Here is a 23,545-nt window from a genome sequence, read left to right on the forward strand (position 1 = left end):
TGGGTCTCTGTTATCATTGATTCCACTGTTCTCTTTACATCCACCAATAATAACTTCTCAAAATTTTGCAACAAACATTGAAACAAAATGAAGGCAGATGTTTTATATGTCGATACTTTCTTTTGAGAGAAGGAAAATTTGCACATTCATTTGTAATGTCGTAAATTTGTATTGAATTCATATAAATACAAGTAGCACACGTAAATCCTGATTCTAAGAAGGTACAGACTGCTAGATGTTGCTTGTTGAGTCCTCTACTTTGATAAGAAGATCCAAAATGGAGAGGGGTCGCCATTGAGTTAAGCGACGTCTTCTCCACCTCTCAAGGAACTCGTCTTCTAAGGAAAGAAATAACGTAATCCATGAGCACTGCATTGCCTGGCAACATAATAGGCCCATGACCTGTTAATCCAAACTCCTCTTCAGACATTCTACAGAGCTCTTCAACAATTCTGCCACCAAGATATTCCAAGGAATAGCAAATCGCTTTGCGTCCGCAGTGTAGACGACGAAATGACCCTTGTCTGCGATCGAAGTACTGCATTCATGGGTATACATCATGGCATGCATCTATTCTGGTTATTGCTATCCTTCTTCCTCCTAAGGCAGCAATTCTTTGCCATTTCAGCAAGCATCTTTGCTGAGAAAAAGACTAAGAAATGCTCAACGAGAAATGATTAGATTAGCAAATCTGTGGATGTATTGGTAGTAATTAATTACAACCACTTCTCTTATCTACTTATAGTTCAAGACAAGGAATTTATAACAAGAACAGTAGCTTTCTTTATGATCAGTTTGCAAGGGACAATGCCATGCGCTCTGTAGATATGAGGATGATCATGAACACATCATATTGTCTGGACTGGTTAGGCAATTCTTTGATAAGGATGGACCACATGTTAATGGCCAGATAGGCATCTTCTAGCGTAATTCACATTTTGGATTAACATCTGGACATGCCTAATTCTGACATTGAATTTACGTTTTGCTTTCTCTCATCTTTTTTTTTTTTTTTATTTTTGGATTGGACTAGAAGTTGCGAGACGGCTGACCTAATTGTTCTTGCCACTTGTTCACCGTAGAGTTTCTTTCTCAAGTGAATTAGGCGAAAGCGAAATAGACCAACTATGTTCTGAGTTGGGCATGATGTAGCTCTCAGTTGTTATCGAACAACCTGTTTGATATCATTTCCACCTCACTTTATTAGCCAATTGATTTCTTTATATGAGCATCTTCTGGGACCATAGACTCTGCCTATATGTTCCTATTGGCATGCCACAAAATGGAGAAAGAATAAGTAACCAATTGACATTGTCACTTTCATGCAGTAATCAACTTACTTAGATGGCTTATATGCTTACAAATTGCTCCACATGAATTATTTTAAAGAACATAAACTCGCTAAGGTATATATCCAAAATATTTACAATAAGTGCACAGCATAGTTAAAGCTGGAACTTAACTTTCACCTGCATGGATGGTATATAGGTGTGAACAAACATGATTGATGTTTCGAGGTGGTATACTCTTTTTACTGGAATATACACAACTTCTCCAAGAAAATTAGATCTTGGTTGAGTTGAGCAAATCCTAGAATGAGTTCTGAAATGTTGGTTATAAACTTCAACATAAAATGGATCATTTGTTGTACTAAGATCAGATAGATTGTAAGAAGATTCCTGTACTACCTACCAATGCCAACCATCTGATTTGCAGGAATATGGCGTCTTCTGAAAAGTCAAGTTGGCAGGCATCACCAGACGCAAGGGTGATGTCAAGAAAAGATGAATACCATCTCTTTATTCTTTTGCTGAAATCATCTTGCTAACACCCAAAGATTTTATATTGAAGTCCTGTGACTTTACTAGTTAATATTCCCTTATGGCTACTGAATTCATTGAGAACAAGAATGAAGTATGCTGCCACAGATTCGCAGCCAAGGTTTACGTTTAGATGCAAAGACTATTGAGTGTTCACAATATTAGATTTTCTACGTCGGCCTCTCATTGTACAAAACTGTGTGGAAGATATACAAATGGACATAGTAAAATTTTACATTCTTATTTCAAAAGCTACAAATCTCTTGTGGTTTGATAAGTCCTACAGGGTGCGATGAACAAGTATCATTATGAGGGATCATTAAGGAGTGAAGTAGAGCCTTCTCCACCTCCTTCTCAACCTGTCCTCTAAGCAAAGAGAGTATATACTTCATGAACATAGCATCACAAGGCAGCATAATAGGCCCATCACTTGGTAGTCCAAACTCCTCTTCAGACATTTTGAGGAGTTCTTCAAAGATTCTGCTACTGAGGTACATTAAGGGAACCATAAATCTCTCCCTATCCACAGTGTACACCACAAAATGGCCTTTGTCTGCAACTGAAGTGCTGCATGCATCAATGTCAGGAGAAACATCCCTTCTGGCCATTGTAATCCTTCTTCTCCCTAAAGAAGCCATCCTCTGCCATTTCTTTGCCATTTCGATAAGCCTCTTAGGATGAATCATTCCTTCTCTGTTGCTAACAGCTTCACTTCTTTGAGAAATGGAAGTTAGATTGCCAAGGCTGTGGATGCTGTTGATGGCAAGCCACTATTTCATCTACTTATAGAGTAGTGAAAAGAGGAACCTTTCTCTAAGTAGTTGGCAGGGGACCAAGCCATGTGCCAACTAGATATGGAGATATAATCTTGAGGCCTACAAGATTCCTGAATTATGGAGCATATTTAGTGGTTGGATACTCATTTACTTCTATGTCTTAGGACAGTACAATGACATGTGGGTCCATCCAATTAATCTGCTTGATCTCAATTTGTCTTTTAATGTTCTTGCAACAAGGCATCGACTGCTGACCGAACTGTTCTTGCTATCTATTTCTTGAGACAAATCGCTGTAATTAGTTGCATGAGGGTTAGCTCTAGATAAATTTGTTTGTCAGCAAGTTGTATGGCAATCTCATCTTCTCCTAGATTGCTCACTCATTTGATTTCAGACATGACAAAGGTGATCTGAGGTCCAAAGATAAATGTTCACCAGTACTGTGGGGTGTGGGTGGCAAGACTTCATAAAGGACACATGACATCACATGAGGCTGCACAGATTTTGATCAAGTTTAAAGTTGATAACATCTTGCTTATCTTGTTAGAAGTTGTCAAAAGCAACCTCAATATGATTGTACAGCAAGAAGATTTAAAGGAAAGATAACCAAGTAGGACAAAATTCGTCAGATGTATAGTTCTGCTTATAGCCTACGTCCACTTCCATGAATCTTTCAAGTTCCATATCCATAAATTCAGAGGCTCATTATGCTCAATACTTCAAAATAAGACCCCCCACAAGATTGGGCTAGGCTTTAGCAGGGCGTAGAGAGGCCGTTTCCAAGTTTGTATGGTTTGACAAAACAGAATAAATTTTCAGATTAGATTTATTATAATCAGACAGACAGCATGGTAGAATGAACTCTAGTTTCTAACAAGAGATTATACAAATTATGATGATAACTAGACTATGATTCTGTCGAAAGCTCATGGTCAGGGTTCTCCTGATAGATTAATTTTCTCAAGTGAGGTTCAGCAATCATCCTGATTTTGTTTAGTTCGCCTGAAATACCCAGTAATATTGTATTAGCTTTCCAATAATCTTTAGACCGCCCTTGGATTATCGAACTATATTTCATCCTTCCACAACCACATCAAAGAATGCTAAAATAAAAAAAGCAACAATGATAACAAAAAATTCAGGCCATTTCGATAATTATTATTGCTCTAATAGAAGCTGAATAGTTTCATATATAAACTTGTTTCAAGGATAATGAAAGTTCAATAATTGCCCATATGGGCGGGCATATTCCATTGCATAGCAGAAAAATGAATGACATAATTAATAACGTTAATATAACAAATACATTATGCTTCACAGATATAGTGTGATGAAGTACATGAAACCATTCTACTGGAGGACTTTAAGACCTGTTTGATTTAAGTGCTTCAAAGCGAGCTGCAAACTCTTCATAATCTGGCAAGTTTGGATGAACACGAGAAACAGGACTTATTTTGAGCTTATCTGAATTACTGAAAGCAGTTACTTTTCCTTCAGAGTAATCTCTTTGAGGAGGAGGTCTCAGGGGAGCAGGTCTATTCGGAGGGCCATGCCTTTCCGTTCTAGGTGACTCTAATTCATCTTCTTCATCACTTTCTGATTCCAATCCATCTGAGTCATCAAATTTTATATCTGATTGAACTGGATGTACAGAAGAATTGCTCATTCTAAGCATAGTTATACTATCTCGATCAATAACATCCGCGTTGCTATCTTCCATATACTGAGACCTATTAAGAGTTTGTGAATTGAATGTCCTGGAAGTGTGCCCAGCCTCATTGGTCGACGAATCAATTGTCATGTGAGATTGACTAGAAGAATTTGACGATCGCCTTTGAGGTCCATCTGTTCTATTAGAACTTGGAAAATCATGTGGAGAGAATTCAGAACTAGTGGTCTGATCAAATGGATGAGAGTTCTGCTTAGCGAGAAAAGCTGCAGCTTGTGCAGCAGAAATGGCTTTCTCTGCAGACTCTGCGGCTGCTCGAGCAGCTGAAGCTGTGTCCTTGAATTCCACAGTAGATCCTTCCTTGTCATCACAATATCTTGGACTAAAGACAACAATAGTATCATTATAATGTAGCAATAATTTCTCAATCCTTTAACTACAAACACGATTAGGGGAAGTAAGGGAGATAAGAAAACAAAACCTGAGGCCAGTCGAATTTGGCTGCGCATTTTGTGATGATAACACTGTCTTCGTCGGAGTGCTGGTGGAACTGACAAATGTCTGTGGTCCTTCCTGCGAAATTATCACAATTCACAAGGTGAAGGAATTGCCTAATCACAAAATCTACTATTTAAATATGAAGAGAGTTGGCGAAAATATACTATTAGTTCTTCTGGAGGCTTGAGAAGCTCCAACTCAGTTTCTCTTGTATCCCATTCAATCCTATACTCTTTTGCTATCTCCTTCAAAATTTTTAGCTTCATTTCGCCGGTAGGCTTCCTAACAGATAGCTTCACAATCAACTGTAAAAAGAGAAGATTAATAAGTAACTTCCTGAATTTCCCTTCTTTCTTTTGGCCTACTTGCATAGCAATCCTCATAAATGTAAACCAGCTTACATGCTGATAGATGATTTCAACATTTAATGATTCAGACATGAACATAAGTCTGCGAAGTAATAATCGTAATGCGAAAAGGGCAAAATTTGATGCAATTTGAGAAATCGTACAAGGTTATTTACAGCAGAATCTGGGCGTAGATCTGATGCAGCAGATACAAAATCCTTTCCATATTTCTTCTCAAAGATATCACTGATCCTAGTAAGTTCCGGGAGTTCCGAGCATCTCGGAGCCGCATATATCAAACTCGAAATACCTTCTCTTAAATCAGCTGGGCATTCCCTAAAAGAAAGAAAGAATGCCATGACCAATTTAACTCTCTAACATTTTTGCAAAAAAAGGAGGTGAAAGTTAGACAGACCTTTGTTTTGCAATGATAGAAAGACGAGCCACAATTAGCTCACAGAAGAGTTCAATGATCTCATTAGCCGCCAGAATGTTCTGTTCTCTAATCACATGTTCAACCTATTGCATGTAAACTATCGTCAAGAAAACGGTGTGGACGAATTCGCGATCACAAGTTTATCCAACAAGATAAAAATCTAATCTTTGATGCAAAAGAAGAAGAAGAAATCGACAAGCTCGAGATACGAACGCACTCTGATCCTCGCGGTGTCGTCCTTGCCGGACTCGAGAAGCATCGCGATGTCGCGCCGCATCTGCCTCACCTGCGCCTCCCTCTTGTTCCTCAGCAGCTTGATCCTCGACGTCGCCAGCTTCGCCTCTGTCTTACTGCCGGTTTCGTTCCAAAGAAGTAAACTTTCCGTAAGGAGACGGGAGCAAGAAGGATAAGAGCCGAATTGGAGGAGGAGAAGAAGAGGATTACCATTTGGAGGAGTTGAACCCTCGGTGGAAGGTGGAGATGGTAGCGCTCACTAGCTTGCGAAGAGCAGGGGATTTGATCTCAGGAGCCATTACTGAGAAAGAGAAGGAGCCAGAGAGGAGAAAAGATGAGTAGGGAGGACTTGTAACGGTAACCTTGAGGACTTCTTGGGGATTTTACCTGTTTTTTTTTTTTTTAAATGTTTGAATGGTAGACTCGCGTGACTCGCGGTGTGCGGAAGAGATGGATCAAAGTTGGGCTTGAATTGGGCCCAATTTGGGCCTTATTTGGGCTCATGGATTTTAATCATGGATCAGAGATAGTGGCCCTAGCCTTCTTCAAGGTTCCTCTCTCAAGCCTAAATTTGTATACAGGGAGTTTTACAAATTACGGTTTATATTTTACCTATTTTGTGATTCACACTCTGTCTTTGGGGATTTTATTATCCGACACCTAAATTTGTATATAAGGAGTTTTATAAATTACAGTTTATATTTTACCTATTTGTGATTCACACTCCGTATTTGAGGATTTTGGTATCCGACTCTTTTTTTTCTATAATTCTCATTTAACACTCTGGGTTAACTTAGACTGTACTAAAAAAAGAATAGTTTTGTTATACTATATAAAATAATTCATAAATATATGAATTACTCATCTTTTTTATCTTATTTTTCTCTTCCCAAAAAAGAAAAAAAAAGGAGGAGGAGTAGGAAAGATGAGAAAATGTGATGGAGACGGGATAGTGGAACATATAGATAAAAAAGATAGTGGATAGATATAGAAAATTAGAAAGAGAATGGTAGGGATATTTTAGTAATTTGATCTATATTAGTTAGTCAAAATATCATCAGGGTGTTAAATGAGAACTATAGAGGAAAAAGAATGCTCTAGTTATAAAATTCTCAAAGATAAAGTGTGAATCACAAAATAGATAAAATATAGAATATGATTTATAAAAAAAATTTAAAATATAATCCAATAAAAAATTAAGTCTACCGTGTCCATGTTTACCGTGGTAAGAAGTTTTCCTCAAAATATATTTGAAAATAAGACCAAAACTTTTTTTTCTTTTTTTGAATCAAAGATGAAAGATTGTGAGGGTGGTCCTTTGCCTACTTACTCTTGGAATCAAATTGGCATTCATTGTTTATAGATCTACTTTAGCAATTTGGTACCATGAGATTGGAAGGCAGGCAAATTGCTCTTTCCTTCAAACTTGGCTTGCAGCCTTCTCTTCTTGACACAATCCCAAGTCCAAATGACAAAGATGCACTAAATCCTACTAAGAAAGTACTCTTCTTCAAGGATTTTATTTAAAAAAAAAAAGAAAAGAAAAAAAAGAAAAAGTGAGACTCCCAAAATGCTCTATTTAAATCAAATGAGAGCATTTTTATCATTTAAAAAAGATTGCAAACTAGATATCATATCTTAAAAATAAATAAATAAATAAACAAATAAAGAGATTTTAATTAGTAATACAAGAAGTGGGCATCTACTATTCATGGCTGTTTAACAGTTCACCCACCTAATTCTCTCTATAGAATCCATAAAAATATTAGTGGGTTTTTGGTAGATTTGGCTCGTGACTCATATTATAGTCTTCTGCCGACCAATTCATTGCACCCCACCATCACATATCAATCCACTCAACCCATCAACAACCCCTCCACATGATGAGCAAAATAACTTCAACTTTATCCCCACTATATTCAAAGAGGGGAAAACAAAAATGATTCTAAGACATCAATTCCAACTCAAAATCATTTGTCTATTGAAACATTAGTAATGGGTTTATGTTAGGATTAGACTACTTCTTATCCCTTATTCACTATTAATGTTTGGTAGATAGTGTGTAAATTAAAGTGGGATCAAGTGTAGTTAAGATAAGGTATACCTTTAGAGATTAATAATCAGCATTAATCATGTTGAAAATGAAAGAGCTTCATTTATGCGTTTGAAAGATACATGATTGCTGACTCAATAACTACCGTAAAATCTTAGATTAATGGGTAATGATATAATATCACACTAATTAGCTAATTGCTCTAAAAACTTAAAAGCAATACTCAGGATCTGGTTTCATAAGGGATTCCTACATGTAGGGTTGCAAAGAATCCACCCCGACATAGCTCTTGTACGGGTTCTTTAACTCCTCCATACTAATTAATAGCTCACTAAAGACACAACTCGAGCTAGGCTACGTTTTATTTGTCTCCACTTGCCATACCCTTCTTTGCTTACTATTACGCCCGTGCATCAGTTGGTAGAGTTTTCCTCCTCCTCCTTTTTTTTCTTCTTTCTATTTTCTCCTCACATAGGTCCAAATTTGCAGACTTGCATCCCATTCTTTTTTTTTTTAATCTCTTTAAAACCTTCAAGGATCCATTTGTAAGCTTAGTAGTACTTTGCACCCACTTCTTCTTCTTCTTCTTCTTCTTCTTCTTCTTCTTCTTCTCTCTCTACCCCTCTTCTTCTCCTCCTACCCCTCTTCTTCTCCTCCTACCCAACTTCTCTCTTCTATTTGCTATGTAGTTTTGGATGTCATAAACTTACAATGGACATCCACCTCCTCTTCTTCTTGATTATCTCCATCTTGGTCCTCCTCCTCTCTCACACCACTGCTTGTGATCCTACTAGGTGTCTTTCCCACTCCAAGGCTGCTTACTTTTCTTCTTCTTCTTCTTCTTCTTCTTCTTCTTCTTCTTCTTCTTCTTCTTCTTCTTCCAATATTGATGGTATATTCTACAACATTGATACCCTCCCCCCCCGCACCAAAGAAAAGTTCACTCTTTCTAATCTTTTTCTGGGCAACATTTTGCAGGTGGGGCTTGTGGGTATGGATCCATGGCTTCCCAATTTTATGGAGGGTATAATATCGCATCTGGAAGTAATGCCCTTTTTAGAGAAGGAGATGGTTGTGGAAGATGTTATGAGGTAAAGATTTATATACACATTTATACAACACCAGTATTTATTATATCTTCTAAGGTTTTTAAGGTATTTAATTAATGACTAGTTGTTCATTTTTTGGAATTTTGATGCAGTTAAGGTGCACTGATGCAAGATTATGCAGCAAAGGAGGTGTCAAAGTGATTCTGACAGACATGAATGGAAGCAATCACTCAGACTTTGTTCTCACAAAGGAAGCTTTCAAAGCAATGGCCCAAAAAGGGATGGGCCATCACTTGACAAGACTTAAGATGGTTGATGTAGAATATAGGAGGTAATTATCTTTAATTTGCTAATAATGTATTATGTTTTTCTTTTCTTTCTTTCTTTCTTTTGCTCCAAGAAAAAAGTTTTATTTGAAGTATTTACAAGTAAAATGAGATGTACATTATTAACAGGATACTATGTGATCACAAGAAGAATAATTTGTCAATCAGAGTGGAAGATAGGAGCCAGAAACCTAACCATTTGACAATTAAATTCCTCTACCAAGGCGGTCTGACCGACATCGCCGCCGTTGAACTGGCGCAAGTAATCAGTTGATCCGAAAGCTTATTAACAAATAAATTGAGTGATAAAACTTATAACTAAATTACTATATATGTATTTTCTTTTTATTTTTTAGGTTGGATCTCCAATATGGCATGGCATGGAACAAATCAAAGGGCCAATATGGAGCAGTTCTAGGGCACCACCACAAGGGCCATTGCAGTTGAGAATAGTGGTGACAAGTGGATACAGTGGGAAGTGGGTGTGGGCAGAGAAGGAGGTATTGCCAAAGGAATGGAAGGTTGGAGAAGTCTACAATACTGGAGTTCAAATCAATGACATTGCCATGGAGGCTTGCTCCTCTTGTGGCAGAGGAGATGAATGGAGATGATGAAAGGGAAAGAAAGGCATACATAAATACAAGCCAGGCATCAAAGTTTTGGTTTTAGAATGGAAAAAAATGGAAGGAAAAATTATTATTATTGTAGTAATTGATGTATGTGCCCGCATTGCACGCAATGCAGATGCACAAGAAAAGAGAAGAGAGAAGAGAGAAAGAAATCTTCTTCCTTTTTATTTTTTTTGGCACAAATAGTAGAAGATTCAAATGAGAATCTTTGAAAAGATCTTTCTCTCTCGCATGCTGCCTAAAGATATTAATCAAAGTTTGGTACTTAGTATGGGAGGAATAAATGTTCTTTGGAAGCTTACTAAAAGCACCGTATGTTTTGTATTTAAAATTTGAGCAATGATTTAATACTAACTAATTAGTTATTCAACATTATGTTAATAAATTAAAGGATATATAAGATATTTTACATAAGTGAGTAGATTTTAATGATATAAAAATTTCCTTGCATGTTTCTAGTTAATTTTATTTAGTATCATTTAATTTCAACCGTTCAATTAAGTAAAATAAATTAATAATTTTTATTGAATTATTTATCTTAAAATTATTCACAGCTTATCATTCGATCACTCCGTCCTATCATTAATTACAATAATTATTTATTTTTAAACAATTTTAATTTTTACTTAATAACATCTTAAGATGTGGATGATATTAAAAATAAAATACAGGGGAGGGTGTCTTTGGGAAAAAGTCCCGCTCGAACCCGTGACCATTATTAAAAGAGTTATGTTGTAGAAACTTGATGCGGTTGTAAGAAGTTATGATGTTAAAATTTGGGATTTAATCCGTGGATTTTGCCGCAGATGATGGAATCACCAATCACCACTAATCTACTATTTAGAACGGTAAGTATTAAGAAGCCTTTTTTATTTATTATTTATGGAGGCCCGTTTCTAATTGGCTAAATGGCTCAGGCCCACACGTTTTCCATCGTATTTTCTTTGGATTTTTTCTAGATCTTGCCGTGTTCTCGAGTGCGCGAAGAATCTTTGGCTAAATTCCAAGTTAAGTCGTCTTTTCTAATTTTATTTTTAAAAGAAAAAAAGTGGAGGCATCCTAAGATTCGTGATATCTAACTAACAAATTGAACGAACAATTAACGGAATAGATATCTTGTAAAAGTAAATAAGAGGACTCTGAGTTGAAATTTGAATTCGTATAGGTGTAGAGATATATGTTGAGAAGTAATATTTGAATTAATATTTACATATTATTTAGTTTAAAATATTATAAAAATAATAATACGAAAGTCTTTTTGTAATCTTATAGTTATATATGTAGATTTAATTTAGTTTTTGCATATATTTAATGATTGTTTATAAATTTAATAATTATATGTATAATATCACATCCATATTTGAATCTGTATCTAGAAAAAATAAAACGGATATATAATATAAATTTATCACTATTCGAATCTATATTCTAATAGTGGATCACAGAGCTAGATCCGGATCCATATCAAAAATATCGAACCCGGAATTGATCCGGATCCGACTATATCAAACTGGCATTTGATCCGGTTCCGCTACGCCCTTGGCTTCGCCATCGTCTAGATCGAAGTGAGGAGAGAGAGAGAGAGAGAGAGAGAGAGAAGGGAGATGGGCGGCGGCGGCGGCGGTGGTGGAACGGGAAGCACGACGTACAAAGGCTACACTATTCACCATCCCAAGCGATGGCATGTCGCCACCGGCAAAGGCTTGTGCGCCATGATGTGGTGATCTCACCTTCCTAAACCCTAACCTCGCTCTCTGCTTTCGAGTTGAATCTATTAGTAAACTTTTCTTTAGCTTTCCATAGATGATTAGATGTGCAATTTTTGTGAGATTAAACAAAGAGGTTTGGGTATCCAAGGATTTGGATTGGGTTCTCGTCTAAGGAAGAGTTCAGTTACAATGTTGTTAGAAATTAGGGAATTGTTCTCTGAAATTTAGATTGGAAATATTTGATTTTGGAACTGGAGGGCAACATCACGTTGTCTGTTGTGACTTCACATATATAGAAGACCATAAGAAGGATCTAAGCTACTTTGGATGCTAGATATGATATAGATCTATGACATTATATACACATATGGCAGATCAATTGCTAATCTGAGGTTACTAACTGGAACACTATCTCCTACAAGGAAACTCTTGCAAACCTCTGATTGACCTACTGGATTGTTTGCATCTTTATTATGAGGACTATAAGTTGAGAATGTTGCATACATGCAACTCATTCCTTTTTAATCTCTACAATGGGTCATAACTGCATAAGAAATAACACAATCTCCTTGCTTAAAAGTTTGCCGTTAACTTTTGTCGAATAGTTACCTGCTTATATTTCTTGAATTTAAACTGCTCTGCTACTTAATCTGATCCTTAGCTTTTTCTTACTTATGGTTAAGCTAATAGCTTTGTCCTCGTTATTACTGATTGCAAAACATACCTGTGATCATGTCTAATCCTTTTATCGATTTTCATTCCTTCTATTCATTGCTTAATGTAACAAAAGTTCACGGAAGTACTGTATCGTTGATATCCTTTTCAAGTTAAGGTCCATAATCAAAACTAAAATTATCTTCTTTGTGATCTTATAAACAGTGCATACAATCTATAATTGTAGCTAAACCCTAATTTGTTTGCACCTTTTGTAGTTGTTTAATATATTAGAACAAGCTAGAAATTATCTGCTTGACACTTTGATTATTAGTACTGAGTTTAGTAGCATATTCTATTGTTGGATATGAAATCTATTACTAATTGTAGCTGAATCTGCTATTTTTGAAGGTTTTGGGTTCTATACAGGGCTAAGCAAGATGGTCCTGTAGTCTTGGTAAGCACCTAATTCCACTATTCTCACTCAATCTCTCCAACCTTTAGTTACTCAAGCTTTTGGTCACAACATCATGTTCTATTTTTATAGGGCTGGCGTCATCCTTGGGAGGGACATGATGACCACTCTAATGGGCATGGGCATGGCAATGAACATGAGGTATTAGTATCTGCTGTTGGAAAGTTCTCATTTAGCTATTAATATGTACTCTATTAGTGTTGACCCATCAGACATGCAGTAACTTACTCTAGTATTCCGTTAGTAGTCAGTCAGACCTACTAATATTGGTGGATTTAATGCTAGATGGTAACTTTGACCACGAATCAGCTTGTAGGTAATGTGATGATGGTGGTCCATCTTATTACCATCTACTTGCTTTGCATAGGGTCTTGTAGCATGAAAATTTGAAGGCCTCGTAAGGGCTCAATTAGGTTGGACACATAGGATGTGCTTATGCTTCGTGATTAAGTATTGGTACGACCAGCATGTTCCTTATTGATGTATTGGGGTTCCTTGGCGGTTGGCATCATAACTTTTTTATTGCACTCTAAGTTATTAACCTGTATTTCCATCAGTTCACTTGCATCTGTTGTTTCAGCTCTTCACGATTTACTGTTTTCTCAGCTCAGCGAACCATTGTTTGCTAAAATGCTAATGTCAATTGGGTGTTGGATTATCAACAATGCAAATTTTTCTATTGAACTACAGATGGCGTTCCTCTATTGAACCTTTTCTTTCTTGTTGTTGCTCTACTGCATAGTGCAGTTAATCACTCTAGTTTTGTAGTGTTGAAGGAGAGCATGTCTGCATTATCAAGATTATTATGAATTCTTGTCTCTGAAATTAAATAAAACTGAAAAGATATTGCTCTGGGAGAACTCAACAATTAGATATATAGGATAATATGGTATTGTGAACTGTGAAGAACTGCTAATAGTTCAGTGTGATATTACTTAAATTATATCGATCTCTCTTGTAGTCTTGTTGGATTTGTGGACTTTCTCCAGGCACTAAAAATACTTCTAGTTGATTTTTTCATTTACTACTTTGATGTATCAGCTAGCCTATGCTTTCTGTTTGGTGATAGTATACTCAGTTGCTTATCTTTCTTTGCAGGCATCTCATTAACATCTTGAGTGTTGCAAGGAGACTGCAAGCTTGTTTAATTATAACATTGGTGAATAAAGCATGTTTAGACATGAAGCTGTTAATTGTGTTTTGTTCATTGTTGGCTATATGGTCTGACGTGGTGTGTCAGTGTTGGTCATTACCAGCAACTCTTGTCCATATTCCCCAAATTTATTCCATGTTCTTGTATCTTGTAACCCTGGTTAAAGTTGATGCTTTGCGTCCATGGACTAGAGCCCACTGCCGCAGCTGTGAGACAATCTAATCAAGTAACGGAAATCTCTCTCTTTCATTACATAGCCTTGACAATCTAATTACTACCGCAGCTGTGAGACAATAGACTTGGTATATTTAATTTTAATGGTGAACAAACTTAACTTACTTGTCTAAAAGTCACCTACGGCATAATTTAATGTGTTCTTCTCCTTTCACCATGATTAAGTTAATTGTGCTATTACCTTATACACAAAAAGATTAGGTTTTTTTATATACGGAGTCTAACCCTTACTTCGATTTCTTTCAGAGTGATATCGACTGTTAGTTCAAGTGTATTTAAGCCCATTTACCACCCTAATGTTAGGCTCCAGTGTCATTTTGTACGACGATCCTAAGGGTGTACTAGTACATCTTGTAATTACTATGAAATATCGATGCTATATTGCTATAACCTTTTCATTCCTCTAATTTGACGAGATTGCTCTTATAATATAATCTTTCTTATGCTTATTCCTTAATCTAATAGGTGAAGTAAAATCCAACAAAAATAGCTAAAAACTGAAGAGCAAGTGGAACGCCAGACTTGTTGCAGCTTGGCTTCCAGGGTGCCATAAGGTGACCGTGTATAATATTCCGACTCCAAAAGAGCATAGGCTGGAGAGACATCTAGGTATGGACCAACAAGGATTCAACTACATAATAGTCTGTTATCGTCGTTATGATAACCTCTTGTACCTCTTGTACCAACTAGGATCTCTCTCTTCTAAGTAATCCTAACTATGGCACAGCTAATTTCAAATAAAAGATCTCTCTCTCTCTCTCTTCCGACAGGGAATAGTGGGAAAATCTTTTATATTGATTGTGCTGATGCTGGCTACTGTCCAAAACCAGATTTTCCAAATCCATCCGTGCATCCCAGTTTCTGAATCCCCAGGATTGAGCTCAACCACCCTCTGCAAAGTCCAAACCCTTGTGGGTCTCTCTCAGTGCATTCTCATTTATTCCTCAATCCACCTGTCCTGTTGCTAGCCCTCTTCCCTCTCCCCTCCCATCTCTCATTGACCCCAGCAACTTAAACGCACACCTCTCAGAGAGAAACACAAAATATACACCAAAGAAATGAGGCTAGGAGACAATAGGAATCTATGATTGAGTAAAGAAATTATCTTCTAGATCTACACACGGATTATGAACAAGGTGATATGCTGAAGAAGTACGGAAACGTAAGCGAGCCATCCTGTCATGTTCGGTTGGCATGCACACAAGCCTCTATTGTATTGGCATCCCCGTCTTCTTCAAACTCCAACTCACCCGAGATTTATATCTGCTGAGGTCATGGATTCAGTCAGGGTTGGTTGGCACATAGAGATAAATAATTATGAAACTGGAAGAGATGAACAGATGGATGCTGAGGTTTGTTTTGAGGACAAATAACGTAATCTACATCGATCTATAAGTCTTCTCCAAGGCAATCATCTGCTAACAGTCCAGATTCGCTCGTGTGATTTGTTGACGCATTACATAATCGACATATGAGACAAGACAGAGACATACTTGGGACAATCACTATTTGCGCTTATTTATTTATTTTAGAACTTAGTTAATCCATATCAAATAAACACATTTCTGTTTGCTGTCTTGCTGGTGCTCTTACTATTCCGACTTATCTACACCTCATTTGATATACTCTTTTGTTTCTCATAACTCTTTAAATATTTTACTGAGTCATTTGCTTAAAACTGTGTAAATTTTATATGTATTTCATTATAAAAACAATATGTATTTCATATAAATAAATATATATATTTAAATTCAAGAGCTCAATCTTATTTATTACTAAAACTCGAGAACTTTTCTTTTTTACAAATAGTCCTATCTCACTATTTATATATGAATATATTCTGACAACAGAACTGATAGAGCAATAGCTCATTTTATTTATTTTCTATTAATATACTCTGTCATTGCATTTCTTTGGGACTTTTCAATTTGCACCATCTATTATTAGCTGACTACAATTTGAACTATATTTTTCCTCGTTCAAAGTTGATTCTAGCAAACCAAGAAATAATATTTGTTAGTTTAAGATCGTCAATCTCAGTTTGTTATTCATGAATAGTTCATATTAAGCTCAAAGTTGTTTATTCAAGATCAAATAGCTCATTTGTCTAACATTGAGTCAAAATTTAAAATAACTTTTCTTTTAGATTTGGCTTGGGTTGAGAGATATAAATGAGCTGAATATGAGCATGACTTAGCTTAAGATTTAAATTGTAAGATATTTAGTTTCATAAGTTTATTAATTTAAGTCTAGCTAATTGCTGAGCTCCGAACTTAGCTCGCTAAATCAAATGCGAGTTGGCTAGAATTCCAGCTCATTTGTTTAGCTTAACTTCTGTTCAAATTCAACAAATTTAATTTCGAACAGAATATGAGCAATATCTAGGTTGCTGGTATTTGGCTCGTTGACACCCGTATTTACGATCAAGTTAAATATATCATCACTATCGCCCAAGTTATTGCATTTTAATGTCCTGTCGCGGCATTTCCTTAATCCAGAGGCCGAACCAAATCCATAGTAATATCTTATATCTCCAGGTGTCAGGAAAACCTCTCCCTCAGTCCTCCACGTAGCCTTCCCCGCCTACCAGCGTTATTCGCGGATCCAGACTCTCTCCCACTCGTGTGCTCCACATTTTTAAATCCCCATCCTCATCTCTATCTCCCCTATATAAATCCCTCCGCCCTCTTCTCCCTTCCAAGTTGCATACTAATCACATTTCGAGATCTAAAGACAAAAGAGAAGAGAAAAGAAGAGAAGCGAAGATGGTACCTGGTTTTAGCCGTTCCATCTCCCTGCCTCTGAGTCCAAGCCGCAAGAACCCCTCGCACGTGCGAACCGCCAGCCTCCCGTGCGGCTCCCACCCCCTCGTCTCTCACCTTGAAGATGAGATCCGCGCCGTCCGATCCTGGCTCTCCCGTCCGGATCCGGATCTCGGCTCCACGGCATGGATCCAAGCTGGCATTTATCGGATCCAGCTCCTCCACGCCGCCCTCGGCGAGCTCCTCAATCTCCCCCAAGCCCAGGACCCGCTCCGCGGGGCCGCCGCAGGAGAACGCCTCCTCGATGGCTTCCTCCGCCTCGCCGACGCCTACGGCTCGTTCCGATCCGCCGCCGTCGCGCTCAAGCAGTACTCGTCGGAGGCGCAGGCCGCCATCCGACGGAGCGACGCGGCTCGGCTCGCCTCCGCCGTCAGATCAGTGCGGAGATCGGAGAAGGAGCTCGCCAAGCTCACCTCAACCATCCGATCCGCCCCGAGGTGCTCCGCTGAGGCGGAGATAGCCGGGATCGTGAGGGAAGTAATCGGAGCTACCGCGGCAGCGTCAGCAGCGGTGTTCATGGCGGTGGTAGAGATCTCGTCGGCCGCGAGGGCTTCTTGTGGTGTGAGGAAGATGGATTTGCTGTTTGAGTTCAAGAAGAAGGCCTCGAAGGAGGAGAAGGAGATGGCGGCTTTGGAGAAGTTGGAAGAGTTGGACGGATGCATTGGGAGTTTGGAAAGCGGGAGCGAACGGGTGTTTAGGAGTTTGGTTAATATTAGAGTTTCGCTCCTCAACATCCTTACTCCCTCGTTGTAGAACGAAAACAATAAAAAATATATATGTAAAGATAGCAAATATTTGAGAAATTGACATAATTTTAGAGATAATTTTGTCTCTTCTTTCGCATTTAAAACTGGTGTGAATTTAAACACCAAAACACTTTTATAACATTAGTTTCTTTAACCATGATGAGATTCAGTTCCCAAAATATTATCTCCTTTGTATTTACACTTAATAAGTAATAAGAGGTTTTTAGCTAATACTTGAAAGTTATATGATGAGGTAAAGGAATCTTTGTCAAAATAAAGAATATGGTGAACTTCTTAGAGATCAATCTGAGCGGATTTTTGCAAATATTATTTAGAAGAGCTAATACGCAAAGGGAAGAAGGTTTACAATAAGGTTAAAATGTAGTTGGTTGGTGATATTTAAAATAACTGTGTTTTATTACTAGATCTCTATGATTTCTCATTGTTAAAAATTATAAAATTTTATGGACCATAAGATCTGAACTCATAATCACTTACTCCAATGTTATGTTAACTAATTAACTACTCTAAAATTTTAAATTATTATAAAATAATTTTTTTATATTTATCTTTTAATAAAAGTGTTTTTTTTTTAAAGACTCACATTATCACATATCTCTATATGCATTTAAGGTGTCTATATAAAAAGGTTTTACACTAAGGGGCGTTCTATATTAGTATAGTTACATTCATTTGTTATACTTATACATAAGAGAGGTTATATTGATATAATTTATTATAATGTTTTTCCTAAGCTAATATAGTGGGTAATAATCATACTTAATATGAAAATAAATTGAAATGGTAGTTTGATATTCTTATAAATGAATAAATGAATGAGGAGAGAAGAGGGAAGAAAAGGAAAAGAAAAAGTGATTTATTAAAATAATATATTTTTAAAAATAAATTAAAATTAATTAATTAAAATATATGATAGAAGAGAAGATGAGAAAAAAAGAAGATATTAATAACTAATATTGAAATAAATAATTATTTATTTACTATACTAATATAAAAAGATTTATATTAGATCAAAATTTGTCTTATTCTACAAAGGACTGCGTCTATCTGCTTAAGCAATTGCTACCGCCCCTAAACCGTCTGTCTCCCATAATTTCACGCAATTCTTCAACCCACTCTGTCGGATTGTGAGCCACCGCCTTCCATCTCTTAGTCCATCGAAGGAAGCTATGCTTAGCCATTTAGGAAAACTGGGATCTGTCTATGAGTAAACAAATGGGATTTAGATCCACACACGGGTATCTTCACTAGCTGACACGTAAGAGAACCCGTTCTGTCATGTCCGGTTGGCACGCACACAAGCGCCTCTATTTTATTAGCATTATAGCATATCGATCCCCATCTCGAACTCACCGAGACTTATTGGGTGAGATGGTCGTGGTTTGTGAGCACCTCCAGGACCCTCATAAAGGGACAGAGGGGGGAGGGGGGTACGTGGTGGCATCTTAGGGGTAACAGCTCATGTGGTCCTCCGCACTTTCGCAGACGCACCTGCGTAGGACTGCCCTCACGGCATCCAGATTTGAGTCCAAATTTTTATTCTTTTCATAGTTAACTCTTCCCAAAGTCAAATCTACTGCTAACTGTACAGATTCCCTCGTGTGTTTTATTTTGTAACATTTCAATGATTTCATAATCTACGAATGAGACAAGAGACAGGCATGGACAAGAGACAGGCATGCTTTTGACAATCACTGGTTATGATCCTTATCATCAAATAATACGATGATCTCCAACTCGTTGTAGCAACTAATGCACTAAAACACAGTAACTAAACTTACTATGGCGGTACGAAAGTAAGAGAAATGATTTAATAAACTATATATTAGGCAAAATTTCAATTGCATGGAACTTATAAAGAATTCAGGTGCTGGTCCTCTATCCAATTTATTGCCATGTATACGTCAATATTATAACAGATGTGTGAAATTTAATGTGACAACTGGCCTTCTAGAGAATGGCTCATTAATTAATATTTTTTTGGTTAATGATATATCTATTTAGAGATTTTTTTTATTTTAAACCTCATATTATAAACTTATTATGGTTGAAACTTTATTTTTTTTATTATTTATGAGTTTAAAGGTTATATATAGATCGGAGAAAGAGTTAGCCAAAATTTAACTGATATAATATGCTGTATAATCTAGTTCTAAACCATGTGTATCATCGAATTATTACTCTGAATTAAACTATCCAACTCACTATTGAGCTGCTTTTTCAAACCAACCATACCACCAAACCGTTGAGTCAAAAATTATTAAATTATTAAATAATTTTTTCGTAATAATTATTTAGAATAAATCTCTTTAATTATAGGAAATTACCAACTTTGCTACAGTTGGCAACTCTATCTTTTCAGTATTTTAAGCTAAAGTTTGCATTAAGCCCTCGGCTCTTGATCCGTACATATACACCAATACCTACACCTGTCCATCACAGGTGGGTGTCGCAGCGAAGAACGCAAATCAAGGAGCGCAGGCACTTGGGAAATCCCTCACCAACTTCCACGTGCCCACCCTCCAATTAGCACTATTCGCGGATCCAGTCTCCCTCCACTCGTGTGCACCCCCCATCTCCCCCAAATTTTTTAAATTCTAGCATCCAACTCCCTCCTTTTATAAAACCCCCTTCCATCTCTCGCACCTCAATCGCATACGAATCCATACGAACAGGAAGGAAACTACCATTTCGAGATCTCAGAGACAGGAGAAGAGAAGAGAAACAAAGATGGCACCTGGTTTTAGCCGTTCGATCTCCCTCCCTCTCAGCCCAAGCCGCAAGAAGCCCTCGCATGTGCGCTCCGCCAGCCTCCCGTGCCGCTCCCACCCCCTCGTCTCCCACCTCGAGGACGAGATCCGTGCCGTCCGATCCTGGCTCTCCCATCCGGATCCTGATCCGGGATCCCCGGCCGGGATCCAAGCCGGCCTCGCCCAGATCCAATATCTCCACGCCGCCCTCGATGACCTCCTCCACCTCCCTCGAGCCCAGGACCCCCTCCGCCGCGCCGCCGGCGGTGACCGCCTCCTCGACACCTTCCTCCGCCTCGCCGACGCTTACGGCTCGTTCCGATCCGCCGCCGTTGCGCTCAAGCAGCACGCCTCGGAGGCGCAGGCCGCGATCCGGCGGGGCGACGCGGCTCGCCTAGCCACCGCCGTCAGATCCGTGCGGAGATCCGAGAAGGAGCTCTCCAAGCTCGCCTCAACCGTCCGATCCGCCGGTAGATGCTCAGCGCCGGGGCTCGCTTCCGTCTCGGCGGAGGCGGAGATCGCGGGAATCGTGAGGGAGGCGATAGGCGCCACAGTGGCGGCCTCGGCGTCGGTATTTACAGGGGTGGCGGAGATCGCGGCGGCCGCTAGGGTTTCTTGTGGTGTAGGGTTGTGGAAGAAAGTCGATCTAATGTTCGAGTTCAAGAAGAAGGCTTCGAAGGAGGAGAAGGAGATGATGGCGTTGGATAAATTGGAAGAACTGGAGGAATGCGTTTTGAATTTAGAGAGCGGGAACGAGCAAGTGTTCAGGAGTCTAGTAAATACTAGAGTTTCCCTCCTAAATATCCTCACTCCCACATTCTAGAACCGAGAAGAAGGGCTAAAGATTCAAATGTCTGAAAAATAAACGAGGGGCTAAAACATAATTATGTTTTTTAGGGGGGTTGGTGAAAATTCTCCTCTATTCTAATATTTTCCTCTGTACATCCTTTTATTCAAGTACTTTGCCACATTTATCTCCCAATCATGCGATAATCAAAATTAGAGCCAACTCTGATAACTCGACATCTAGGGCTCTTTGTGTAAATAGTGGGCCTAGTTGACTCGGGCCTTCGAACTAAAAGCCCATGGACAGTCACTTCCTCGGAGTGGGCTTCTTGTTTCCAGTAAAAGAAACTAAAAAGACAACACAAGGAAAGTGAGGGAAGAAAGTGGGGGCGGAAGCGTGCAAATCTTAGTAACGGCGCATCGCAGAAATGGGCATCGATTTGGCAAGAAAAAGAAAATAAAAGGAAAAGGGCTGCAGACATCGGATATCCCGCCGACATTGGTCCAGGGATTTTTGACTCAGCTTATTAGCTGTCTTTTCCTACGGATTCCATACCGACACATCTTTTTTGAAGGCTGTGCCATAATTGTTTCAGAGCCACTGTTAAGGTGGCAAGTGTTTCAGTAATGCTGTGAATTTAGTGTTTTGTGCATCCGTATATGTACCCTTTGGCATAAATTTTGCTTCATATTTGAACAGGTTTCTTTGTTTAATTTTCTTCATTTACAAGAAGATTAACGATTTTTTTTTTTAAGCTATAGGGATTGTGAGAAGGGATGAGTACTGGGTCATTTGGTAGATTAATTGGTCTGTGACGATACAGTGGTCCAGTTGACGACACTGAAAAAGTTTGTACCTGGTCGTCTGTTTGTTAGTTGCTTGAAGAATCTCGCAGTACAAGAAAGTTGCAGGCTATAAACCTACCACGTACTGCAATCAGCATAAGCCCGGGATAGTGATCATAATATGAGTACTACTCACAGATAATAACGCCTAACACCTCACTAGCGGGCTACTATACCATCTCTTTGACAATATTCTTAACTTACAACACTATGTAATAAGTATGACCTCCTGGGAGATTCGAGACTGGTCACCTCTCTCTGTAGTAATATTATATATTAACGAAGGAAGAGAGATAAGCAGGACTGAAACTGATGTCAAACGCGCGTTCGAACATGTGACCTTTAGGTCCTTTTTTTTGCTACACCTATCTATCTGTTTGTCCTAATGAGCACAAAGTTATGAGCCATATGACAACGCGAGATGCTCGATAAAATGCCCACTCGAACCTCATCTCCAACCTGCGAGCTGCCATGCACGTGAAAGTGTTCCTCTCTCTCTCTCTCTCTCTCTCTCTCTCTCTCTGTGTCTCCCACCAAATCTTCTTCATTCCTCTCTCCTCTCTCTCTCTCTCTCTCTCTCTCTGGCAGACAGCATTTAAGGCATCATGCAGTGGCTCGGATGGGCTCGCATTAATATACCAGCCCATGTGAACCAGCTCTTTTTCCCTAGTTTTTTTAGAGTAGTTTGAAGAATTTTCTGGCAATTGGGTTCATGTGCGCTTGTGGGGCTCCTGCTCCAAATCAACTGTGCATGATGAGGGAATTGTTGTTGGAGTACTCTAGGAAGTGCGACAAATCCACGCCCACTAAGGCACCAAAAAAAGGTTCAGTGCCTTTCTGATGTGTTAGCTAGCAGTAGTAGTACTACTTCTACTATTAGGATGAGCTGAGTGGTGATGCACTCACTACTCAGTGACTGCAGAATTAAAAGAAAAAAAAAAGAAAAAGAAATGACTTCTTCTTCTTCTTCTTCTTCTTCTTCTTCTTCTTCTTCTTCTTCTTCTTCTTCTTCTTCTATAAAAAGAATTAGGTATTTAGAGTTTTGTTATGTCCGAAGAAGCGTTAAATCACTCTCGCAGAAAACGATTCATTAGTTGCGGACGCACCCAAATTATATGTTTCTTGGATAAATTTGAAGAAGAGATTTGAATCTGAAAACCCTAACACAATCACTACACCTATGATCAGTCAACTGATGGTATTAGGATGGCCCCATCTACCAGATAGCATGTCATTCCAAGTTTACATAGTGCAATTATATGATCTAACACTTTACACTTCAATGCACTGATGAAAGAGATGAAGACAAAAGTTCTTAATGCAGAGCTGATTTAGATCCCTTGTTCTGATTGATAGGACAATTCACCTAATTGAATCAATTTCATGGGACTAAATGTCTCATCTTGACTAATGTAAGGAAGTTACTCTCCCAATTTTACTCTGTAAAATTTAACAACACTTCATTTTCTCAAATTGCAATTATTAGTAGGCCATTCATTGTGACATAAGAAA

At 38.3% G+C, this 23,545-nt stretch overlaps 6 protein-coding genes across 6 annotated transcripts; 4 read left to right on the plus strand and 2 right to left on the minus strand.

Moving 5' to 3' along the window:
- Nucleotides 1-2,065: 2,065 nt before the first annotated feature.
- Nucleotides 2,066-2,479, minus strand: LOC140770654 (auxin-responsive protein SAUR68-like). The gene has a single exon (XM_073111908.1). The coding sequence runs from the start codon at nt 2,477-2,479 to the stop codon at nt 2,066-2,068; it is 414 nt and encodes a 137-aa protein (XP_072968009.1).
- A 1,289-nt stretch (nt 2,480-3,768) lies between these two features.
- Nucleotides 3,769-6,128, minus strand: LOC140770915 (uncharacterized). Its single transcript, XM_073112244.1, has 7 exons — nt 5,991-6,128; nt 5,764-5,896; nt 5,526-5,629; nt 5,275-5,446; nt 4,928-5,068; nt 4,747-4,838; nt 3,769-4,647 (listed from the first exon to the last, which is right to left on the minus strand). The coding sequence occupies exons 1-7, from the start codon at nt 6,077-6,079 to the stop codon at nt 3,960-3,962; spliced, it is 1,419 nt and encodes a 472-aa protein (XP_072968345.1). The 5' UTR covers nt 6,080-6,128; the 3' UTR covers nt 3,769-3,959.
- Nucleotides 6,129-8,289: 2,161 nt separating this feature from the next.
- Nucleotides 8,290-10,144, plus strand: LOC140770492 (expansin-like A1). Its single transcript, XM_073111709.1, has 5 exons — nt 8,290-8,725; nt 8,812-8,924; nt 9,035-9,213; nt 9,338-9,470; nt 9,565-10,144. Exons 1-5 carry the CDS (start codon nt 8,545-8,547, stop codon nt 9,817-9,819), a joined length of 861 nt encoding a protein of 286 aa, XP_072967810.1. The 5' UTR covers nt 8,290-8,544; the 3' UTR covers nt 9,820-10,144.
- Nucleotides 10,145-11,381: 1,237 nt separating this feature from the next.
- On the plus strand, nt 11,382-14,080 carry LOC140770377 (NADH dehydrogenase [ubiquinone] 1 beta subcomplex subunit 2-like). The gene is made up of 4 exons (XM_073111549.1): nt 11,382-11,557; nt 12,612-12,657; nt 12,748-12,816; nt 13,774-14,080. The coding sequence occupies exons 1-4, from the start codon at nt 11,442-11,444 to the stop codon at nt 13,783-13,785; spliced, it is 243 nt and encodes an 80-aa protein (XP_072967650.1). The 5' UTR covers nt 11,382-11,441; the 3' UTR covers nt 13,786-14,080.
- A 2,702-nt stretch (nt 14,081-16,782) lies between these two features.
- Nucleotides 16,783-17,738, plus strand: LOC140770939 (uncharacterized). Its single transcript, XM_073112273.1, has one exon. The coding sequence runs from the start codon at nt 16,828-16,830 to the stop codon at nt 17,635-17,637; it is 810 nt and encodes a 269-aa protein (XP_072968374.1). The 5' UTR covers nt 16,783-16,827; the 3' UTR covers nt 17,638-17,738.
- A 2,573-nt stretch (nt 17,739-20,311) lies between these two features.
- Nucleotides 20,312-21,844, plus strand: LOC140770934 (uncharacterized). The gene has a single exon (XM_073112268.1). The coding sequence runs from the start codon at nt 20,382-20,384 to the stop codon at nt 21,222-21,224; it is 843 nt and encodes a 280-aa protein (XP_072968369.1). The 5' UTR covers nt 20,312-20,381; the 3' UTR covers nt 21,225-21,844.
- Nucleotides 21,845-23,545: the final 1,701 nt, after the last annotated feature.

The sequence above is a fragment of the Typha angustifolia genome, chromosome 11 (assembly GCF_048772165.1).
Source record: "Typha angustifolia cultivar Huaian chromosome 11, ASM4877216v1, whole genome shotgun sequence".
NCBI lineage: Eukaryota > Viridiplantae > Streptophyta > Magnoliopsida > Poales > Typhaceae > Typha > Typha angustifolia.

Bases quoted from the DNA above. Each gene is read 5' to 3' on its own strand.
- LOC140770654 (XM_073111908.1), bottom strand. From the start codon at position 2,479: ATGGCAAAGAAATGGCAGAGGATGGCTTCTTTAGGGAGAAGAAGGATT.
- LOC140770915 (XM_073112244.1), bottom strand. From the start codon at position 6,079: ATGGCTCCTGAGATCAAATCCCCTGCTCTTCGCAAGCTAGTGAGCGCT. The intron at 5,447-5,525 runs GTCTGTCTAACT...TCTTTCTTTTAG, and splicing joins TCTATCATTGCAAAACAAAG to GGAATGCCCAGCTGATTTAA. The intron at 5,069-5,274 runs GTACGATTTCTC...CTCTTTTTACAG, and splicing joins ATTCTGCTGTAAATAACCTT to TTGATTGTGAAGCTATCTGT.
- LOC140770492 (XM_073111709.1), top strand. From the start codon at position 8,545: ATGGACATCCACCTCCTCTTCTTCTTGATTATCTCCATCTTGGTCCTC. The intron at 8,925-9,034 runs GTAAAGATTTAT...ATTTTGATGCAG, and splicing joins GTTGTGGAAGATGTTATGAG to TTAAGGTGCACTGATGCAAG. The intron at 9,214-9,337 runs GTAATTATCTTT...CATTATTAACAG, and splicing joins GTTGATGTAGAATATAGGAG to GATACTATGTGATCACAAGA.
- LOC140770377 (XM_073111549.1), top strand. From the start codon at position 11,442: ATGGGCGGCGGCGGCGGCGGTGGTGGAACGGGAAGCACGACGTACAAA. The intron at 11,558-12,611 runs GTGATCTCACCT...CTATTTTTGAAG, and splicing joins GGCTTGTGCGCCATGATGTG to GTTTTGGGTTCTATACAGGG. The intron at 12,658-12,747 runs GTAAGCACCTAA...CTATTTTTATAG, and splicing joins AAGATGGTCCTGTAGTCTTG to GGCTGGCGTCATCCTTGGGA.
- LOC140770939 (XM_073112273.1), top strand. From the start codon at position 16,828: ATGGTACCTGGTTTTAGCCGTTCCATCTCCCTGCCTCTGAGTCCAAGC.
- LOC140770934 (XM_073112268.1), top strand. From the start codon at position 20,382: ATGGCACCTGGTTTTAGCCGTTCGATCTCCCTCCCTCTCAGCCCAAGC.